General features: G+C 41.7%; 1 protein-coding gene across 6 annotated transcripts in view; it reads right to left on the bottom strand.

Moving 5' to 3' along the window:
- The window catches only part of npnta (nephronectin a), a 57,618-nt gene that overhangs the window by 14,490 nt on the left and 22,362 nt on the right, over positions 1-20,766 (bottom strand). For 3 of the 6 annotated variants that reach the window (XM_082536390.1, XM_082536391.1, XM_082536394.1), the window contains 7 exons: positions 19,951-20,043; positions 14,385-14,480; positions 7,532-7,651; positions 6,125-6,244; positions 3,071-3,205; positions 1,789-1,911; positions 117-518 (listed from right to left, as the gene is read on the bottom strand). In XM_082536390.1, the coding sequence (XP_082392516.1) occupies positions 117-518; positions 1,789-1,911; positions 3,071-3,205; positions 6,125-6,244; positions 7,532-7,651; positions 14,385-14,480; positions 19,951-20,043 (1,089 nt within the window). The remainder of the gene's footprint in view (positions 1-116; positions 519-1,788; positions 1,912-3,070; positions 3,206-6,124; positions 6,245-7,531; positions 7,652-14,384; positions 14,481-19,950; positions 20,044-20,766) is intronic. The other 3 variants (XM_082536392.1, XM_082536393.1, XM_082536395.1) reach the window with 2 other exon arrangements.

Raw genomic sequence — 20,766 nt, 5'->3', positions numbered from 1 at the left:
GACTCAAAAACTTTGAGTTATAAGTATGTATCTGAAAAGGGGAGGAAGCTATCACAATGGCTTTAAATCACCTGTTGAAACAAAACAACACCGTAGTAAAGCAAGAAGCCTCTTACTGTGAACATCCCCTCTCTGCTTGGTGACCTCCTTCTGGATGGTATTGTCCACTGGTGTGACCGGTGGCAGTGGCAAGGGTGGTCTGGTGGGAACTGCTGGCCTTGGAATGTAGGGTTTGCGAGTGGGTACCGGTGGCTTTCGGGTGGGTATGAAGGGCTTTCGGGTGGGTATGAAGGGCTTTCGGGTGGGGACCAACGGCTTGTGTTGCGATGGGGTCACCCTCGGGCGGGGTGCCTTGGTTGTAGTTGTAGCGGTTGGCGGCAATTTAGGGAAGATGATCTTTGGAGTGACTGGTGGGCGAGTGGTGGTGGTCCTCTGCTGATCCAAGTCTGGGATGTGGTTGTGATGATTTGGAGGCACTTTGCCTGGTCTCGGGGGGTCAATAACCACTTTAGGGATGGCTGAAATAATGAGAAAATGCAGATGGAGCACTGAAATATGAGCACTTAAGAGTTAATGAGGCATACATTTGCAGACTAACTGCAATTATTAGCCTCACTTTTTTGAAGAAGAGGGCTTTACTTCATCTACTGAGACTTCTGATAACCATTACCTAAATGTTAGCACTCTAAAACAAATTGGGTGTCTCCAATCACACTGAAAGCAAAAGCTCACAGCTGCAAACGAAGCTCATAAGTTCACATTCACTCACAGTTACAGGACTTCACAAGCTGAACCATTAAGACAGCCCACGTTCAGTGAACTCCTGCTCTTTGAAAATCGATCTTGCTTTCTTATCATGTCTTTTTTATCTGTCCGTGCGGTCATCTTGATTAGTAATTCTTTGTATGCTCATAGCCAGAGGCTTCGCAGCACAAGTCTAGAGCTGCTTGAAGTGTATGGAATGATTTCTGCACTAAGTCAGGCCCCGAAGATCACCCTCGCTCATGTCATCAAAGCTACACCGCCTTTTCCTTTGTGGCTGCACACATTGTCCAGGAGCAGAGACACAGATTGGGGGGTTGGCTTTCTTTTTTTTTTCTTTTTGGCAGGGGTGATAGTGGCAGTTTCCTAAGGATTTCATGAGTGAAGAATGAGAGTGGACAAAGGCAAAAGGTTTGAACTCTGTTATTGCCTTTTCAGGTTGCAGGCGACTTTGATATGTGATACATGAATAGGATATTGCAACGTGACTCCCTGAGCACTTGCGGCTCACACCCTTTGGGCAGGACGGTGGGGTGAAGTATATGCAGCAGGTTCCAACTTTGCTCTGTGGAATGCCACATGAGTTGCGCCCGTCCATTGGTTAAATAACTGTGGAGAATAAATGACTCTTTGTCTACTGAGCTGCTGTAAAAAAGTGCCGACGCACACTGTAATGAACTCTGTGTCAGTAAGCAGAATGAGACCAACTAACAGATCACAACAAATCACAGATGATGACGACTCCTCTTTGTGTCCTTATTACCCGAGCCGCATGTCAAAAAACCAAGTCAATCTGGGAACATGCGATAAAGGGGCAGGGTGAGTCAAGTAATGACTGACAGCTATTACAAAGAAAGGAATTTCAGTCCAAGCTTTGTGCTTGCAAGCCTATTTCTCCCTCTCTCCCTGCTCCCCCCCCAGCACATTTTTAAAGACACAGGCAAAGAAAAAAGAAAAAAAAACCTGAAGCCCTGTTCCTTGTTGATAAGCTGAATATTAGTTCTGCGGTTTTCTCTCGGGACTTACGTTTACAGTCGTGGCCCATCCCCCTGTAGCCGTCTTTGCATTTGCACTTGTACGAGCCCGGCGTGTTGTAGCAGGTGGCAAAGCTGCTGCAGTGGCTTTGACCTAAAGAGCACTCATCCACATCTGAAAGATAATGGAAGCATAACAACATTCAGCTCCTGGGTGCAAGTGCAGAAAGCTTAAAACGTAAAAGCAGAATATCAAACGCTAATTGCTTCACATCCACTTAAAGGAAGCTTCAAAATTTATGTCGTACTGTTAGTGAAAGAGTTTAAGTGGATAATAGTCGACCTTTTATGAATACCGGAGGAAAAATCACCACGAAGGTTGTTGTAAAAGTCCTCCCCAAGATACAGAGATGTGTCTTTTATACATTTAAAGAGCACCTGCCAAGTTGCTCTTGGCCGTTCTTTAATCTAATCAACTTGATAATTTTATTCAAAAGCAGATAAAATAGGATATGAATTGCAATAGAAGCTAATCTGTATTTGTTTTTCACATTTTTGGTGGTTAGAATTCATGAGCATGATACTAACAATTAAAAATCCACCTTTTGAAAGTTAAAAGTTTATTAAATTGCCATATTACTAAGTTTTTTTAATCTCTGTTTTTCTTTTAGTTGAAAAATACAGTCATGTGAAAAAGAAAGTATGGACTTACTGCATCCATGCACCTTGCAGTCATTGAGTCGGCCATGAGCTTCTCTGTGTATCAAAATATTCTAAAGTTAAATGTGAGGCCATCTGTCTGACAGCTAAAGCTGAAAGATGCAATGGAAATACGATCCAGAGTTGCAAAGGTAAGACTCCTCCATAACCATGTGAGATATGGTTAATTGCTTGTACAAGTTACATTTTAAAATGCAATTTTCCTGTTTTTTGTTACTGCATTGTTTTCCCTTTGCAAAGTATCTACTGATGTAGTTGTTACACTGAATCGTGTTTTTTAAACTAATTGTTTTACAACCAATTAACCTACAAATAGAAAATCACAACGGGCCTGTTAAATGAGAGATTGGTTGAAAACCGCATCAGAGCATTAAATTAAAATACTAAAGCAAAGCAGAAGTTTGTCACATTGTAGTATCAAACATGGATTTCTGCTACTCATCTCTGCATGCGTGTTTCTTTTCTTTTCATCGGGCTCCTTCATAAGCAGTTCAAAAACAAAACTCGCATCACTAAAAGTACCTCGGCTTAAATTCAAGCCACCTCAGCGCATCTTTGACCTTTGTGTGAGTATTGCCAGTCGAAGCCTCACAACAGAGGCGCTGCCACAGTACCTATGCACTGGTATTTTCCGTTGATGTATTGCAGGTCGAAGCCTTCGTGGCATTTGCAGATGTAGCTACCAAAGGTGTTGATACATTTCCTGAACCTGGGACACACTGCTATCCCTGCTGCACACTCATCCACATCTGCAAAAGAAAGAAGATTGAGAAATTGAGGAAAATGCTCAGATAAATGTCTATAATGCATTAAATAAGAAGTGCACTCAAAATAAAACGACGTGATTTAAAAAAAAATTGAGATTAGAAAGCATAATTGAATCTAAACTAAACATTACTATTCATGCCGGAACACATGTTCTTCATCCCTGCTTAGTATTCATTTATGAACAAAGCTCCTTTTACATTCTGCTCAGCGAGCAGAAAACAACACACACTAGCTTGTTTCATTATTTAAAGACTTTTTCCAAGTGTCTCTGTTGATCACCTTTACAGGCATGTGGTCATTAATATTTAGACGCTGGGAGCCTGAAAGCTTCACCTTAAAATCTTTAATTTATTTGCAGCATAATGCAGCTGAGGTGCTCAGAAACTGTTGTTTAAAATAACCTTAACAACACTAAAGTCACCTGGACCAGCTGGGAAAACAAGCGAGAGCGGTTAGTGGGCAGAGCTCTTCCCATCCCATTAACAACTACTGCTGAGGGTCTCATCAGCGAGGATCTTAATCCCAAACTGCTTGAGTGGAGCTGCTTAATGGCCAACAGTTGTGGATGCATCACTGCCGTCACAGCAAGGGCAGACGTGGATTATTATATTTGAAATCACAAAGTAAAGTAACTGCACCTTTATACAGAGTAAAAAGCAAATCATGCTTACCCCATTTTCACATTCACAGATTCTATATCAGCAATGTTTATGTTTTAAAATGTGCTGAAAGTGACAGCTTCTGTGAGAAGCCGACTTTAATCAGATGGTGTTTCAGTCAAATTCTGTCACTGAGCAAAAACAAGTCGATACCTTCATCCAGTGAATCGTGAGACATCCTTCTTCAAGGATTCCCGGCCTAATTCACTTTTAGTAAACAAACACTGAAGCATGTGGAGTTTCCTAAAACAGCTACAGTAGTCCTGCTGGAGCTATTATGTTTACATTTTGTACCAATTCATGCATTTCAGTCGCTTCCAATGATTAAAAAAACCCAGAATGGCCGATGGGATGAATATATATGGTTTATAATGACTCATTCATACAAACTTGTACTCATTCCTGTTAAGGTTACAGAGAATTAGTTCAACGAAAACATCCGACACACTACGATGGTCCGATCGCAGCGTTCGTGCACTTTGAAACATGTATGAGAGCAAAGCTACAGATATGAGCAGCAGTGCGCTACGATCCCATTTCCACAAAAGTTGCAACACTGTGTGAAGTAGTACAAAGGGAATGCAAGATTTTCTAGTCATCCCAGTGCTATATTTTATTGAATATAGTACATATCAAATGGACTTTTTAAGAATATGCGCTCATTTTGAATGTTATGTGCTTAAAAAACACAGATTTGACCGACAGCGTTTCATCATCTCTTCCTCATTAAAAACCCATAACTGTAGTTTTTAGTGTGAGATGTTTCTCATGATGTTGATATTTAGGCCTCTTTGTTTGTTTAGGGTTTTTTTTTTTGTTTCATACAGTAATGTGCCAAATGTTTTCAGTGGGTTTCTGCTGGCAAAATGTTTCTCAGCATTTTCTTGCTGAAATAAGAAATTTATTTATTTTTATTTATCACTTTCCTCATGCTGAAAAATGTCTTCAAATGTCGGCATAATATTGTTTCAAAACAGTGTCCTGTATTAATGGTGCCTTTTCAGTTATTTATGACATATGCGTTAATGCCAACACCCCATACCGTCATAACTGCTTTCCTTCTTAGCCTGGAGGACACGTCATTTCCAAACTCAAATTTTGAATCCACAGACCACAGGGTACTTTTTACTCTTTACCTCAGTCCACACTGAATGAGCTCAGGCCCAGAGGGTTGTTTATTTCATGCTACAGTTTTCACTTGCATTTTGGGGCGGCAGCGATAAACTGTGTTTACTGACAATGCTTTTCAGAATTGTTCCTGAGTCCATGCATAAAAGTGTCTGTTTTTAATGCAGTGGTGCCTGAGGGCCTGAAGCTCACGCACCTTTCGTTCATTTTTGACCTTTTCTCTTACATCAGATTTTTTAATTTTACATTAAGAAAGGGTCTTCTTAACTTATTGAACCACTTACAAATTCAGACTTTCACACCCTTCTCCATTTTTACATCTGACAGACTCATCCTCTCTTTTTATATCCAGTCATGCTACTAATTAACCTCATTAGCTGCCAGATGCTTCACTTCAGTCTCTGGTTCCTACATAGAATCACGTCCACGAGGATGATTATACAGCTTCCATAAAACTCTCCACGTCCAGAGTTTACTGTAGTAACACCTGTGGTAGGCAAAGGGTTCTGTCCCCTTCATAATTCTTCATGATTCATGTCGGTGCTATTTTAAAAAACCACCCCTTTAGCTGCCCAGCAGTTAAGTGGCCCTATAAGGCAGCATAAAGGGGAAGAGCCTCTAGTGAACACCCTGTGTTTAAACCTGACACAGGTTAACTGCCTCAACTGCCCACCTCATCTGTTAAGGTACCCCTCTGAGGAGCAGTGTCACATAAAATTGGCAGTAAAGGCAGACATGTGGGATTCCCTCGATCGCATTCCTGCTGTAAAAGCAACAGGAAGCAAACAACTTGGTCGAGAAGGACCGACGATGAAATCAAAGTGATGCGCTGTGAAACAATTTGGATGAATTCAACTTTGATGAGTTGTTTGCTTTGAGGATTTGCGTTCGAGTGGCTAAACTGCTAATTGTGTTGCCAGTTTCTTTTCTTCCTTTGCCAAAATAGTTGCCTTTGATTAGCAAATTTAAAGGCTGAGAAAAACACACAAACACATACTCACACACAAACAAAAAAAAAGTTATATTTATGAGGATTTACACGCTGCAAGTCGCTCACAGATAAGAGTAGCTCAGCTTTCAGGCATGTGGAGATATTTTAAGACCGGGACGTACCCACACAGGTTCTCCCATCCGGAGCCAGCTGTAGCCCCGGCGACGGACACTGACATCGGACCTCTCCTTTCAGCACCTCGCAGCCATACTGGCAGTTGGCCATACCACAAGTGCGAGCGTCTGATGGGTAAAAGAGAAACACGGCACACATTAACACACACTGGTGCCACTGGGGAGTACAAAGGGAGAAGAGTTTATGCCATTCTCACCTACACTTTTCTTTCCCCACACCAACACACACACGCGCGCGCGCTTCTTTTTCCTCCAGCCAATTTATAACAGCCAGGCCACTCGCCTGCCTTTTCTGATATTAGCCAGCTTGACCCTGGGGTGCTGCCAGCGGCACAGCACTCACTCTGCCATTATTAGACTTCTCTGCTGTGCAGTTGCCATGTGCTCACACCTTAGCTCCAGCAATCTTCCCCCTGCCCACTTTTATCCTTTGTTACACCCAAAGATTGATAATCCATCTCCCCCCCTCGATATCAAAGCAACAGCGTGAGGCGTGAGTGTTGTTGAGACGTGCCGGGCAGATCAAGAACTTCCAAAAATAATAACGTAATGAAACAGATTTTCTTCGGCCTGTCTTGATAACAGTGGTCTCTAAAAAGGAAATTAAAAGTGAGGCTTTTGCTGCCACTGCTACTTCAGCTGCTGCCGGCACCCTGGAGTAGAGTCTGATGACTGAGGCAGGCCGGGCTGATTAAATGCTACAGTGATCTATTGATCAAAGGGGAGAAAGGAGGAGCAGCAAGGTGTTTAACGGCATCATGCTATCATTAGACAACAACACCTAGGATAATTTCAGATTGCCTCAAGTGTTACGCGATTTAGACTTTAAAAGGTGGGGAGTGAATTTTCCCCTCGTACAAAAGAACTAATTAAAAAGAGGTATCGGGAGTCATACAGTCCTCAAGTGGAAACGTGCAGGGAAAATAGTTATCAGGTGGGAAACAGAATTTACAGGGAGACATGTTCAGGCATCAGCTCACATTCTGTGGACTACCTCGGGGCAAACAATAAAAAAAAACCCTAAAAGAAAATGTGCACATTCACTCAAGGGTCTGTAGATTGTGTTTCTTTCATATTTTTCATTTCAGCCCTCAAAGGGTTTTTCACAGGGGTTCTTTAGTCTGCAGAGCTACTATAATGAAGCAGATCAACACGGTGTTTTAATCAAAACAGTCTATCAAAGGATTGTGAGGCTGCTGTCAGGGGTACGAGTGGGAAATACATTTCTTAATGATATCAACACCGTGTCCTGTAGAAACAGATGGATACATTCAGTGAAAAGAGGAATCCTCCATGAGGAGAACACAGACAGGGAAAGGAAACTTCCACCTCTCAGGCTGTAACACAAAGAGTGTTAACAATCAAAGTGTGTGTGTGCAAGAGAAACAGGCTTACTTCCACAGGTCCCGTCAGGCATCAGCATGTAGCCATTCAGGCAGTAACACTTGTAGCTCCCATACGTGTTCATGCACCTGTGTTTGCAGGGCCTTGGCTTTAGCCCGCACTCATTCAGGTCTGCAGACAGAGAGAAAGACAACTTAAATCACCCGGGGTACAGAGAGACAGAGGTCCTATAAAGAGGTGAAATTAGTCACGGGGCAAAGGTGGAAGAGGTGAGTCATGTCAGACATCGCTTGTCCATTTACGTGCAGGTATGCAGGCTCCCTCTGAGGTGACTGCGTGTTAACGTGGTCGTTGTTTAAATGGGGTGGGGGTATCTTCAAGGAAGTGAAGCGTTTCTGTGTTCTGACAGGCCCAGAAATCGCCCTTTTGATGGTTAAGCCAGTAACAGCATTAAACCTTTGCATCACCTGCATGCGATGAAGGATATGATTAAACCCTATGACTTTCCACCACTTTGTGAGGTTTGCCAGTTCTCCATCTGGTTTTCTTTGATGGATACGTTTAATTCTGGTGTTTTTATGTGGACGTGAAAGTAGAGAAATCTCACCCACAGTAGCCCATGAAAATCTTATTAGAAAACGATGCTGTCTGGGCTCGGAGTAAGGAGCACGCCTTGGAGAAAAGAATATGCTCTCAGCTCAACACCTGTCAAATGCTTATGCAGATTCAAGTCATTATGCTTTTCTCGGAGCAGACATTTTGACGAGTCAAACAGAGCTGTAACTAATGACATTAATGATGTCTTCCTTTCTTCCATGTATTTTAAATCCCAGGGCTCTGGTGCATGCTGCCTCACTGGGATGACTTACTGACACTCCAAAATGTAACAGAGCATTGCCAAAACCATTAAAACACTGGTTACACTTGTGTACCTCCTGTTATGATAAGACAAAGTGTGCAAAGTACGTGCAAAGTTTACAGTGGCTCAGGTAAGTGAATATATTTAGGTCTTTATATTCATTAAAATGGATGGAAAACAAAGAGACAGCCACGACATTACCTTTAAAAGGCATATTTTGACATATCATCGCATAAAAAATTAAAGGTGACAATTTGTTTTCATTAGTCTGTTTCAGGTCATTGCACACACTGCAACTTCAGAACAACTTAGTTGGATATGATTAATATAGTAACACCTACAGTCAGCTGGAAAAGAAAGTTTTCCCCAAACTCTCTGCAGTCCAGTGAAAACTAAGTACACCTCATGGTTCAGTAGCTTGTAGGATCACCTTTAGCTGCAATAACTTAAAGTAATTGTTTTCTTTATGGCTTTATCAGACCCTCTTGTCACAGTGGAGGAATGACCCACTCTTGGTGCTTCACTTCATTGAGGTTTGACAGGCTCATTCGTCTGGGCTTTGACTGGGTCATTGCAACACCTTGGTGCTTTTCTTCTTCGGTCATTCTGTTGCAGATTTGCTGTTATGCTTGGGAAAACTGTCCTGTTGCATAACCCAATTTGAGAAAAGCTTTAGCTGTCAGAAAGATGGCCTCATATTTGAGACAAAAGTACTTTGTTATACAGATGAGTTCATGGTGGATTGCAAGGTGCTCAGGTCCTTTGGCTGTAAAAACGAGTCCAAATCATGACCATTGTGGTCGACAGTTGGTATGAGGTTTTTCTGCCAATATGTTTGGTGTGCATTACAGTCAAACATCTCCACTCCACAAGGACGTTGTTCAAGATGCCTTGAAAAAGCCATACTTGTTCAGCCTTTTAGATCGTACTATTATGTACTGTTAGCATTTAACAGGTCTCAGTAGAGTCTGAGTCGTGGCTCTTGGAGTGTTTTATGACCTTTGTGCGGTCTGAAGTGTGTGTGTCAAAGCAAATGTGACATCTTCCAAAGCATACTGCTAACACATACCTGAATGCTCCAGATCAACAAATTGCCAAAACTTCTGCTTTTATCAAAGTGATCCTGCTTTCCAGTCATCAGATAATTAGTACATTTGCGGCAAAGACCAGGCTGCTTCTTGTTCTCTTAACTCCTGTGGAAGCAGTAAGGGGGGCACTTACTTCTTTAACAGGACTACATAGGGCTGCATGAAAACTTTTTTTTTCCACAACTGTATATATTTAAAATCGAATCAAGTGTTGTGTCTCAAATTGTACATTTCTGCACTAACACTTGTCTTTTTGAATGCATAAGAAGAGTGACTTTTAAAAGTTTGGGCACATGCATTCCACCAGACATTCTCCAATGGTGTGCTCATTACAGTCAGAAGCTGACTGAACAGCAGAAAGGATGGATTTTCAGCCAGTAGTAGGAGGATGGTGATGCCAATAACTGGCTAGCTAGCTAGCACTTTATGCTTCTTGGGGCAGCACTATTCAGTGGTTACCACCCTCATTATTTTAAAAACTTGGTGCTACGTTTTGGTCAGAAATTTTGCAAAGTGCATTGCCAACACAACAATGATGGTCAAATAATCATCATTTTGAGGCACTACATTGGTAAAATTTATAGACTATGCAAGTAAATCCACAGTCTATTAGTAAAAGTTTTCAAATGAAACACAAGCAAAGGCTTTTAACAGCTGTCTTAAATAAGGAAGGTCTGTTTTTATTTAGTCCACTGAACAAAGAATAACTATTATCTGATACAAAGTGACAATCATAACAATTATGTAATGCACTCAAGCTTTCACTCCATTAAAGAGGATAAAAATGATGGCAGATGAAATTACTGAACCGTGAAACACAAACAGAAATGTCATAATTACATCATGTTTTCATCATTTTTTATTTTTTTTAGCGGTTTGATGTTTAGCTCCTCAGTTTACAGCTAGTGGGAGCAGACTGTAGATTAACTGCCACCAACAGTTTATCAGTGAACTCAAACATAATATTTGCAGTAACTTATTGGATGAAAAGGCCAAATTATTTCTGTCTTAACCTGGCTGTTAATGTTATTAGCAACACAAGTGCTTTTTATGCTGCGTTAAATGTTCACTGCAAGAAAAACCTCTTGTAGCTTTCTTGGTGGTTTCAGACTTTGATGCTGTAATTGTTATTTGCTGTGTGCGCTCAATAATTTATGCAAGAAATTCTTTCTACGCTCCCACTTTTAGAAAGAGGGATTACACTAGCCTGCAGTCATGCAGCTCAGATGTGCAAAGCGTTTGCTTTAAATCATGTTTTTCACCTAAAGTAAGTTTTAGGAAAGAGTTGTCTCATAAAGGAAACTGTGTCACTCTTTCAGAGCATCACTGAACAGCTTGTCTGGTTAGAGTAACCAGATAAGCCTTTTCATAGTCCCAGCTCTTGCTTACATCCTTTTAATAACTTGGAGAACTTCAGTGCTTACAAGGAAGACTACATTCTGTTTGAAGTCTAAGTTTTATTGACCAAACAGGCTTTGGTTGTATACAGGTAAACAGTTCGTGTGAAGTGAAAAAGGGATTGCATTTAGTGAAATGTAATATTAAAACCACTGGTTATTGCCTGAAGACAGACTATCTTTAGATAAGCTTTTCAAACAGGTTGCTTCTGCTTTGGTTAGCATAAATTCGCATGTGCATATCGCTGAAATACTTATGGATTTTGATGGAAACAGGGTTTATGTTTGGGGCAAATGTTTCTTCATATATTACCTGCACTTCGTTTAAATGTGACAAGTTTGGAGTGTCAGAACCATAAAAGGAAAAATCCAACTTGAAACGGTACCAAAAATCCATCACACCTGAACGATGACACACACTCCAAGCAATATAAATAACTATGAATACCACTCTCTGTGTCTGTGACACAGTAGAAGCATCATAAAATAGATTTCATCTCACCGTGTGGCACATGAGCGTTCATCTTGGCTTACTGCACTTTAAATGGCGCCGTGTTTAGCTCTATGGACATATGTAGGGCACATTCTTTGAGAGCCACATGCCTCCTGCATTTAAAAGATGCCACAGTTTAATTTGGATGAATGATTGAGCAGATGCCCAGTTTGTATATGTACAGACTCCTGTCTTCTATTAATGAAAGCTTCTGGTCTACTAAAGCCAAACTGGCTAAGTGATCAGTAAATGTGTCAGAAATTTGGACAGCATGCTTAACCTTAGGAAGTGCTGCCAGACTTCAAGTCATGTTCCATGACCATAAATTCTTTTAGATATATAGGGGTCAGTTTGTGAAAGCAGCTGTCATGCTGGGGTGATATATAAATCATTTAAAACATTACTTTCACTGTTTGAATGAGTAGAGATAACAAGGAGCAGACTACTTACAGTTATAAAAACATTCTTCTACATGTAAGACAAGCTAAATGTTATTAGACTTAAGCAGGGCTGCACGATTAATCCAGTTTTAATCTCGATCACGAGTCTGGTTTCCCACAATTAAATCAGCATCACTGATTGATAATGAAAATCTGTGCTCTGGCAATAAAATCCTGTTCCCTGCAATGTACAGGATCACATTAAAAGCAGGTCATTAGCTGTTGTTTGGAAATACATTTTAGTGATTTAGTCCTGTATTATTGGGTCTGTGCTCCAACTCAACACAACTAACTTATTCAAAACACATCTACATCTGCTCTACAATGAATGTAAAGACAAACAGTGCGGTCGTACCTAATGGAAATCATCCAGCACAGACTCAGAAGTCCATAAAAAAAGCAGGCCTGTGCAGCGCATCTGGTCGTCCATCAAGCTCAAAAAGACAAACTGAAGTCACCAACAAATGCAGTCAAATTCCATTTAGCCAAAAATATGTGTCCACTACCCATTAAGGCTTAAGGAAACTGGTCAACTGTATGAAAGTGGCAAAACCTGCACTATAGGCAAAGAGAGAAATAGAGTTTTACTATATGCATTTTATTCACATCTGTCATGTAGGTAACCATAATGGAATAAAAAAAAAGTGCTCCAAGGCTCCAAAGGCTTAACTGACAAGTGCTTTTCAGTGGGGCAGATGCAAGCTCAGGACCAACAAAAAGGACTTCCTGGGGCACTTGGTTTTATTGCAAAATAATACAACAAGTTTATTCTAGGAGCAGTATGAGACGAACAAGTGCGTAATTGCTCTAAGAGTCGACCCTGATGAAGAATAGATGTGTTGGTTTATATTCTTTCCTTCTAGGAAATGCACTCGGGTCAGATGAATAAGGCGTTTGGATACAAACACCTCATTTGTATGCAGAGATGTTTTAATTAACATGAATGCAGCACAAGGCAAAGGTGAAAGCATCGTCCTGTGGACTACATTTTGTGTTAGCTTAGTTAAAAAAGAAAAAAAAAATTATATGAATATTTATTCTCTAAGATATGCACTGAATTTAGGTAACTAAAGAAGGACTGGTTTTATTTTAAACATTAGCAGGAATGCAGCAGAGCATGGATGTAAGCTTACATGATCATTTCGGGGGTCAAATCAGTGAATAATCACAACAACAAACGTTGACATTTAAAATAATAGTGATAATAATTTTGCTCATAGTCGTGCTGCCCTAAAATGAATTTTTATTTTGAAATTTCAGGATTTCTGATATGAATGAAATGTCTTTGCAAATATAAACTGATTGTCTTCTTGAGATAACAAGATTTTCATTTGCGTGCATAACAAAGTGACACAGGTGCAGTGTGATGACTCTTATTATTACACAGCGCACACAGCAGGTCTTGCTGCCCACTGCAAACCGAATTTGTTCTGCTATTTTTGTTCACCACATGAGCATAAAGCTCACTGCTTTTTTCCCCTCACTTTTCAAACACCTGTACAAACTGACAGTCTTTCCGCTGCGACATAAATTATTCTTAGTTTTTCTATGGAGGGAACCACGTCAAAATGATTTGTTCTGTCCTTTGTCAGACAGGAGGCTTAGCTCCGCTTACTTCACCCACAAGATATTGTCCAAAACACTCACACCTGCACACACACTAGCACACAGCTTTTGCACACTCATTACTGCGATAACAGAAAACCATAGCAACACTGTCCATTGTCAGCGTGAAAGAGGAAAAAGGTCTCCACTTGTCCGTTGCACTGAAAAACAGCTTAAAAATGTAAATGAGGGATTATTGAAATTCTCACATTCTCAGACAGTAGAGCATCAGCACAAGCAACGCGCAAGATACAGCCAGGCTCTCATCTACAGGCAAGACCAAGAGGACAGACAGAGAGAGAGAGAGAAACAGAGAGATAACGCACAGATATGACCACCAATTCATACTTCGACATGGCCCCAGGACTGCAGAAACCTGTGAGATAGCAGAGGTGGAGAGCCCCTCTGGGGTGTTCACTGTATGGTAAATGAACTGCTAAGACACATTTGAAGTGATGCAAAATGGAGTGATTTATTGGGTCAGCTCCACTGAGGTGTGCTACATTCCCAACACACCTCTATCACTGACAGGGATTAGCAGGGGCCTTTTTCTTGGGCATATGCTCATCTTTAAAGGAGATAACACTGGTTGGAATTCAAGGCCTTGTTCTAGCAGCGATGGAGAAGCCACGAGTGCTGTGTCCATGTCGATGATGGTTTGAAAAGCAAGGAAGAGCTATTTGTTCCAGGCAGTCATGGTGCAAATGAGAAAGAAGAAGAAGAAGCAGGGAAGAGAAACTCATGATGGCTCTTCTGCACAGAGAAACTGTATTCAGGGTAGAAGGGATAAAGAAAGGGAGGGGAGAGTGGTAAAAACTGCAACATGCTTGGCACTCGTGCTGTTTTTCTTCTGCTGAAAAGCTGCTCTTGGGTGGTGCCTCCTCTGCCAGGGACAGAACGAAAGCAGGAAGAAAATAACTGGGAGTGACATTTAGTCCTCCTTAGGTCGCATTGTGCAGCACCATGCATGTTGCCAAGGGGGAAGAAGAGAAGCTGCCGAGGGGAGGTCGATCAAATCTCACCCTCCATCACAACTCTCGCCGGCTGATGGTCCACGGGAAGAAAGATAGGAAGGTGACTGGCCCACACTGGTGGGGTTAAATAGTCCAGCGCCTCTTCTTTAGACAAAAGAAAATGGGTTAGAGAGGAGGAGGGGAGTGGGAGGAAAGGGAGTGGAGGGTTTGATTGACATGAAGTAGTAAAGTGAGTGAGGAGAACAGAGGGAGAGGGAGAGAGAGAGAGAATTTTTAAAAAAGGAACCAACCAATGGATTAGGACACCTCTGACCACGCTACATTCCTGGAAAGTAAAGAGGAACATTATGCAGCAAAGAGGATTACACTTGTGGGAATTGGACATGAGCTGAGTATCAGGAAAAAAAAAGGGCACATGGGAGAAACAGCAAAAAGTGGTTTTGCATCTCCTGTCCTCCTGCCCGCTCGTCTCTTCTGCATTCCCTTTTTGTCACAAGGGTGAAATAGGATCTGAGAGAATTACAGTATCGCACAGATTCAGAGGATCCCTTCTCAATTTCTGCCCGGAGTTTCAAAAGTAGGCAGGAGTTACATTTAAAGAGACAAATCACTGTTTGACTGCAAATGCTTCAGCCTCAGGAATTTCAGCCCCTCCCCTTCCTGCCTAACCATCTATCATTCAAGCAACCTTTCCTCCGGCACTGGGCTAACAACAGCTATTGTTAAGTGACAAGAAGATGATACAACTAGCTCCGACTGTTTCTGCATGCTCCATATCATCCGAGCATTTTTCGACCGAGGAATACAAAAATCTAAACTGAGAGGTTACGCAAGCAGCCGCACTGCCAACTCTGCTTAAGACGGAAGCATTTGTAGCTGAACTTTTCTGTAAATAGACACGATGAACGGGCACTGGAAGAAGAAACAAACCTTCACTATGAAAACAATCTGTTTTCAGTTTGTCTTCATTTATAGACAAATGGCATGCAGCTGTTTTTATTGGAACTAGAGATGTAGAGATATATTATTACTGATAGTAATCATTACATAAGTTTATGGAGAATACATCTCTAATAAGGCTGTAACTATGTGCTGGACAGGAACACAGTGGGTGGGTCCAGTCATAAAATGGGGAAAAACAAGAAGAATAAACCCACGAACAATTTAGCTACTGAGCTGCCACCTCAGGGTGTAGGTGCCTGTACTGCACCCACTGGCCACATTTTTAGGTATAACTTCCTAGTACTGAGTTGGATGACCTGTTGCTTTCTGACATTCAAAAAGGTGCTGCAAACATCAGGTTAACATGATAGCATCACACAGTTGCTGCATATTTGTCGGCTGCGCATTCACGATGTGAATCTCCTGTTCACATAACAAAAGCACTGTACTGAATTGAGAGTTGGTGACAGTGGAGGTCATTCGAGTACAGGCAACTCATTGTCATGTTCAAGAAACCAATTTGAGATGCTTTGAGTTTTGTGACAAATCATTATGGTGTACCCATCTAGTGATGCTGGGAAATAGGTATCAGCAGATGGGTACACTGCGGTCATAAAGGGATGGACGCAGTCAGGAACAATACTCAGGTAGGCTAAGGATCACGGTGTAACAAGAAAATATCCCTCAGGCCATTACGCCCACAGCCTGAACCATTGATACAGCGTGGGACCCATGCTTTCATGTTCTTTACGGCACATGCTGACCCAGTTATCTAAATGTCTCAGCAGAAATCAAGACTTTTGAGACCAAGCAATGTTTTTCAGTCTTCTCATGTCCAAATTTGGTGAGCCTGCATGAACTGTACCCTCCGTTCCAAACCTTTAGCTGAGTGGCTTCTGCTGCTGTAGCTCATTTGCTACAGGGTTCAGTGTGTTTATGTTCAAAGATGCTCTTCTCTTCTGTCTTGCTTTCCCATTCTGATCCTCGCTTTGAACTCCAGCAGTTATCGCAGGGGCGTAACTTCCAGGGGGGTTATGCCCCCCCCCCCCAATAATCAGACCCAACCAATATAACCCCCCAATAAAATTATGAATTATCTTAAATAAAGAGGCTGTTGATTTTCTTTGCTCGTTTCAAGTATTACCAGCAAAATAGTTGCATGTTTACTAATCTGGGAATTTACCCAGATTTATTTATTTATTTAGACAGAGATCTTGACACCCCCCCCCCCCCCGATGTTCAGCACAAAGTTACGCCAATGAGTTATCGTGGCCATGTCTGCATACCTACCTAAATGAACCATGTGATTAGCTGATGAGATATTTGCATTAGCTGGCAGTTGAACAGGTGTACCTAAAGTTGATGGTGAGTGGAAAAAGTTCAACTTAGTGGGAGAATCAGTGGATTTACCTGAAAAGTACCAGAAAAAAAGTATTTCTGCAAATGTTATTAAGTAAATGAAAATATCCATAAAGACTCTGGAGGTCGATCTGATCAGTGAGCGATCCTTTAGCAGCCACTGTGATTTCAAGGCTCATTCTCTGCTGTCTCTGTGTGATAACTTTCTTCCATTCTCCATGCGCTGTTAATTGTAATAGGACAGTTCTGCAAGCCACCATCTGGCTGCTTTATTGTGTGATGTGATATCATGTCTTCAATCATATGTGTTCAACCTGTGTTGCATCATTCGTTAATGGAACAATATCTTTATCATTACAATGAATATCAGAAGGAAATCTTAGCAGGGGGATGATTTCTAATCACATATACTTCAAACTCACAGGAGTTAACTCAGGTCAAACATTACTTCTTGCCTCTTTGGTGACCTTAAAGAGAACACAGATAAAAGGAATCTGGAGTAATAGCCAGACAACTGAGTGTAAATACACAGTATGATGACATGCATGCAATACTTTAAATACTTGCAGCTGTTTGGCTGCTAATAGCAGACAGCCAGAAAGACAAACAGTGACAGAGAGGGATCGGTTTCTAAACCAACAGCCCTGAAGTATCTGTCTACACCTACACTGAATTAAATTCGCATGGAGATTAGTCAAAGTGTTCATGCTCTTTTCTGCGGCTTTGCCAAGATAAAGCAGTGAGAGATCCAGATAATAGCTAATATTCTGAAAACAGATCTAGAAGTAAACTGTATACATGCTGCAGCAGCAGTATTAGGCTATCACACTTAAAGTGGTATTAATTACGTATCTGGCTGACAGACGAGGAGCATCTGGAAGCATCTCCGCAGCTGTATTCCTTCTGATGTCTGAGACATGGATCCTCCAGCAAAATCTTTTAATAGTGTCTTAACAGCAGGTCAACTACACCTAATTAAATCCACCTGCATGGAATAATCATCTTATTAAAATGATTGGATCAGCAGGGGGAGTTTGCTGCCAAACTGTTAAACAGATTATCCTTATAATGAGTTTATTTGTGCAGCGACAGCATGCTCATCTATCACTACGCTGAATGACAGCAACGATTCTCATCAGCACCGAGCGTGAGGCGCGTTCTCAAAACGATTCTGTTTGGATTCTCAGAGAGTCAAGTTAATGGTGAAAAATAATCACATTCATTTAAATTATATCCCGTTCAGATCGTGGGATATTTTCTGTATAGGAGCTGCGACGAGAGTTAAGGCCAAAGAATTTGGTAGTAAAAAAACCCCCAAAAACAAACAAGGTATATAAAAATATAAAAATATTGGACATGTGAAAATACGGCAGCTGCTGTGATCGTGTTTACTGTAAACAATGACTGTCTGTGGTTTGCTTTTGCTCCACACAAACAGTGTTTCTAAGGTGTTCAACACTCTTGTTAATCAATCCGAGCCTCCAGGGTGGCAAACTCATCCGCACATCCCACTTAAAATAAATTTGTGTATTCACCACTGATGTCCACACTTGTGCACATTTTCCTGTTGTAATCTCTTTTTTAAAAATAAAATAGTAGCTCCTATCATTTGCAGTCAGTGAATTTTTGTTGGTGTGATAAGGTGAGGTAATGACCTTTTTAAGGGACACAAACTAGGAAACTGCTGGACAAAAGTTTAAAAAGTCGCTCAATTTTCTAAGTGTTAAATTTGTCTCTTTAAAATGTTATCAGCGATTTGCAGACAGATAAATATAGATAAATGTTCACCTCCTTTTAGAAGCACAAGCAGGGCATAAAATTGAGTTATTCAAATATAGGTACTTAAGTCGAGTATTTAGCCTCTTAACGAGTTTGACCACCGGCTGCACTTATCGTGCAACTCCCCAGGAGAGGCCGTTTTCCTCAAAACAAATTTACAGATTATAATCTGATTTAAAAGCTCTCGGGGAGACTGCTTGACCTTTAGCAACATCGAGGTCAGAGAAGCAGCTCGGGGCTCTTATTTCTTTCCTCCAGTTGTCTCCTCGAGATAAATACTGCACTCCAGAGGGACAGGATATTAGAATGCTTCAAAACACTGGCCACCTGGCACATCAATAGTACACCTCAAATCAATGTTTGACCGACGCTGCATTTAAATGAGAAAATCTAATCTCCGGTCCCTGAATGATTAAATTGGTTTCCATAGCATGGGGCAGTGCGGCAGAGAATGCGGGGTTATCAGCACCTACGCAGGCTGAAAGGTCAAGTCTGCCACTCAGAGCTAAGTAAAACGTCACGAGCTTATTGGAAAAATGGGAGTTCGGCAGACGCTTGAAAGTACAGTTTCATCTTGAAAGGTCTCGGAATCGCTTTTGTCAGATAAGTCTGTCTGAATGGTTGGCAGCGAAGTCTGCCTCGCTTGGATACCGTATCCTTTTACTTTCCTCCTCTTTGTTGCAGATTGAGACAAAGTAGACCCGTCTGGCCCAGGCAGACAGGAGCCACCTATAGCCCTGAAATGCAGGATGAGTCATTTGGAACATTCCGGAAAGGATTTCAACACCCCCACCCCCCTCCCTCCCCCTTGTTTTTAATTACACACTATCCTATTCCCGTCTCAGGGCGTGAATTCCACAAGTATTTTCAAGCTGCTGGGATGCAGGTCAAGCTAACTGGGGAAGCTTTAATGCTTTTCAACGTGCCCAAAGTGTAAAGGCACAAAAACTCCAGACCTCCCCCACCCCCGCCCACTCTCATCCACCGACCAGCACACACACACGCAAACAAACAAACGCCTTCAAATAGCATTGGTTGCACTCAGTCGGTCCAAGTTATCTCAGGTCAGTAATTGAGATGTTATCTTCACAGGAGAGGATGCACTCCAGGGATCATTCAACACAGCTTCACCACTCATTTCCATTTGAGCTGAATCAGCCCCCGCGGTCCACCTCCTGCCCTGTGATTAAAGCACCTCACTATTGTCAGCTGATGCAAACCAGCTTCCGCTCCTGTGGCAGCTTTACAGCGCTGATGTTCTACTGTGGAGATTTGGCTGCAATAAACAGTGATTACGCTGACATCACTCAAGGCAGAGGTTCTCCTTCACTTAGTTTTCTTTAGGAAAGATGCGCACGTCAGCAGGCCCGTTGCTTAGTGGGTGGGGACAATATTTCCCGACTCTCCCTGCTTTCTTTGTGGTTTATCTTTCTATTTCAGTGCACTGCGAGGAACAGATAAGTCACGTCAAATGGCAAAACAACATCACGGTCAGAGTTACGAAAGCGGCTGCAAGCTTCGGTCGATAGCTCACCTTGATTGCAGGTTTTCCCAGTGAAACCAGGATGGCACTTGCACTTATTGGGTCCCACGCAGTCTCCATGCTTACAGCCAGGCTGGCACACAGCTGGTTAAAGGGGGATTCAGAAGGGAAGAGACAGATCAGCGCAGCGCCCTGGAAGACTACGTGTACCAGATCAGGATGACAAAGCACTTAATCCTACTGCTTTTTGACTTCCACAACCCCTTGGCTGTAAATTTACTCCCAAGTTACAGCAAAAAGACAGCGCGATGCCTCATTCATATAGGAAATGTGTGTGTTTCTCCTTGTGTGACAGTCATATTATCATTGACTAATGATAGTGGAAAAGCCATTTTCAGCTAACCACATAGTAGTTGTTTTTTTACTTTGCACAGTGCAGGATTCGGGAGAAGTTTTATTGTCCTTGCTGATATTAAATTATTTCCCACTGTAGAAAATAAATGAGACGTTTGACCTTTTTTACACCCGGCAAAATTTAGATTCTCGTGGCTTTAAAATGCAGCGCTGATATTTACTCTGGCATGCCGCCAACAAGGATTACCTAGGTGAATAATATTTCCCTCTTAGAGCGAAACTGAAACAATTAAGCACCAAAATAGCAGATTATAATTAGTTTCTCATTAAAGAGATCCTACATAGTGCGTGGATAGTTGATACTTTGATTGTGTACAGAGACGTGGAATTAGAGCTTCCCTGGCTCTGTTCTGTCTCAGTGAGCTGGAGGCTTGCCCTGCTTATCTTACTGCGCTTGCTGCAGCTTGCTGCTAAGCACTTCTGATACACCGAGTGTTACTAATTTTCATTAAA

Source organism: Aulonocara stuartgranti (genome assembly GCF_965226115.1).
Source record: "Aulonocara stuartgranti genome assembly, chromosome: 6".
Taxonomy (NCBI): Eukaryota; Metazoa; Chordata; class Actinopteri; order Cichliformes; family Cichlidae; genus Aulonocara; species Aulonocara stuartgranti.
This window is presented reverse-complemented; position numbering and strand designations above follow the sequence as displayed.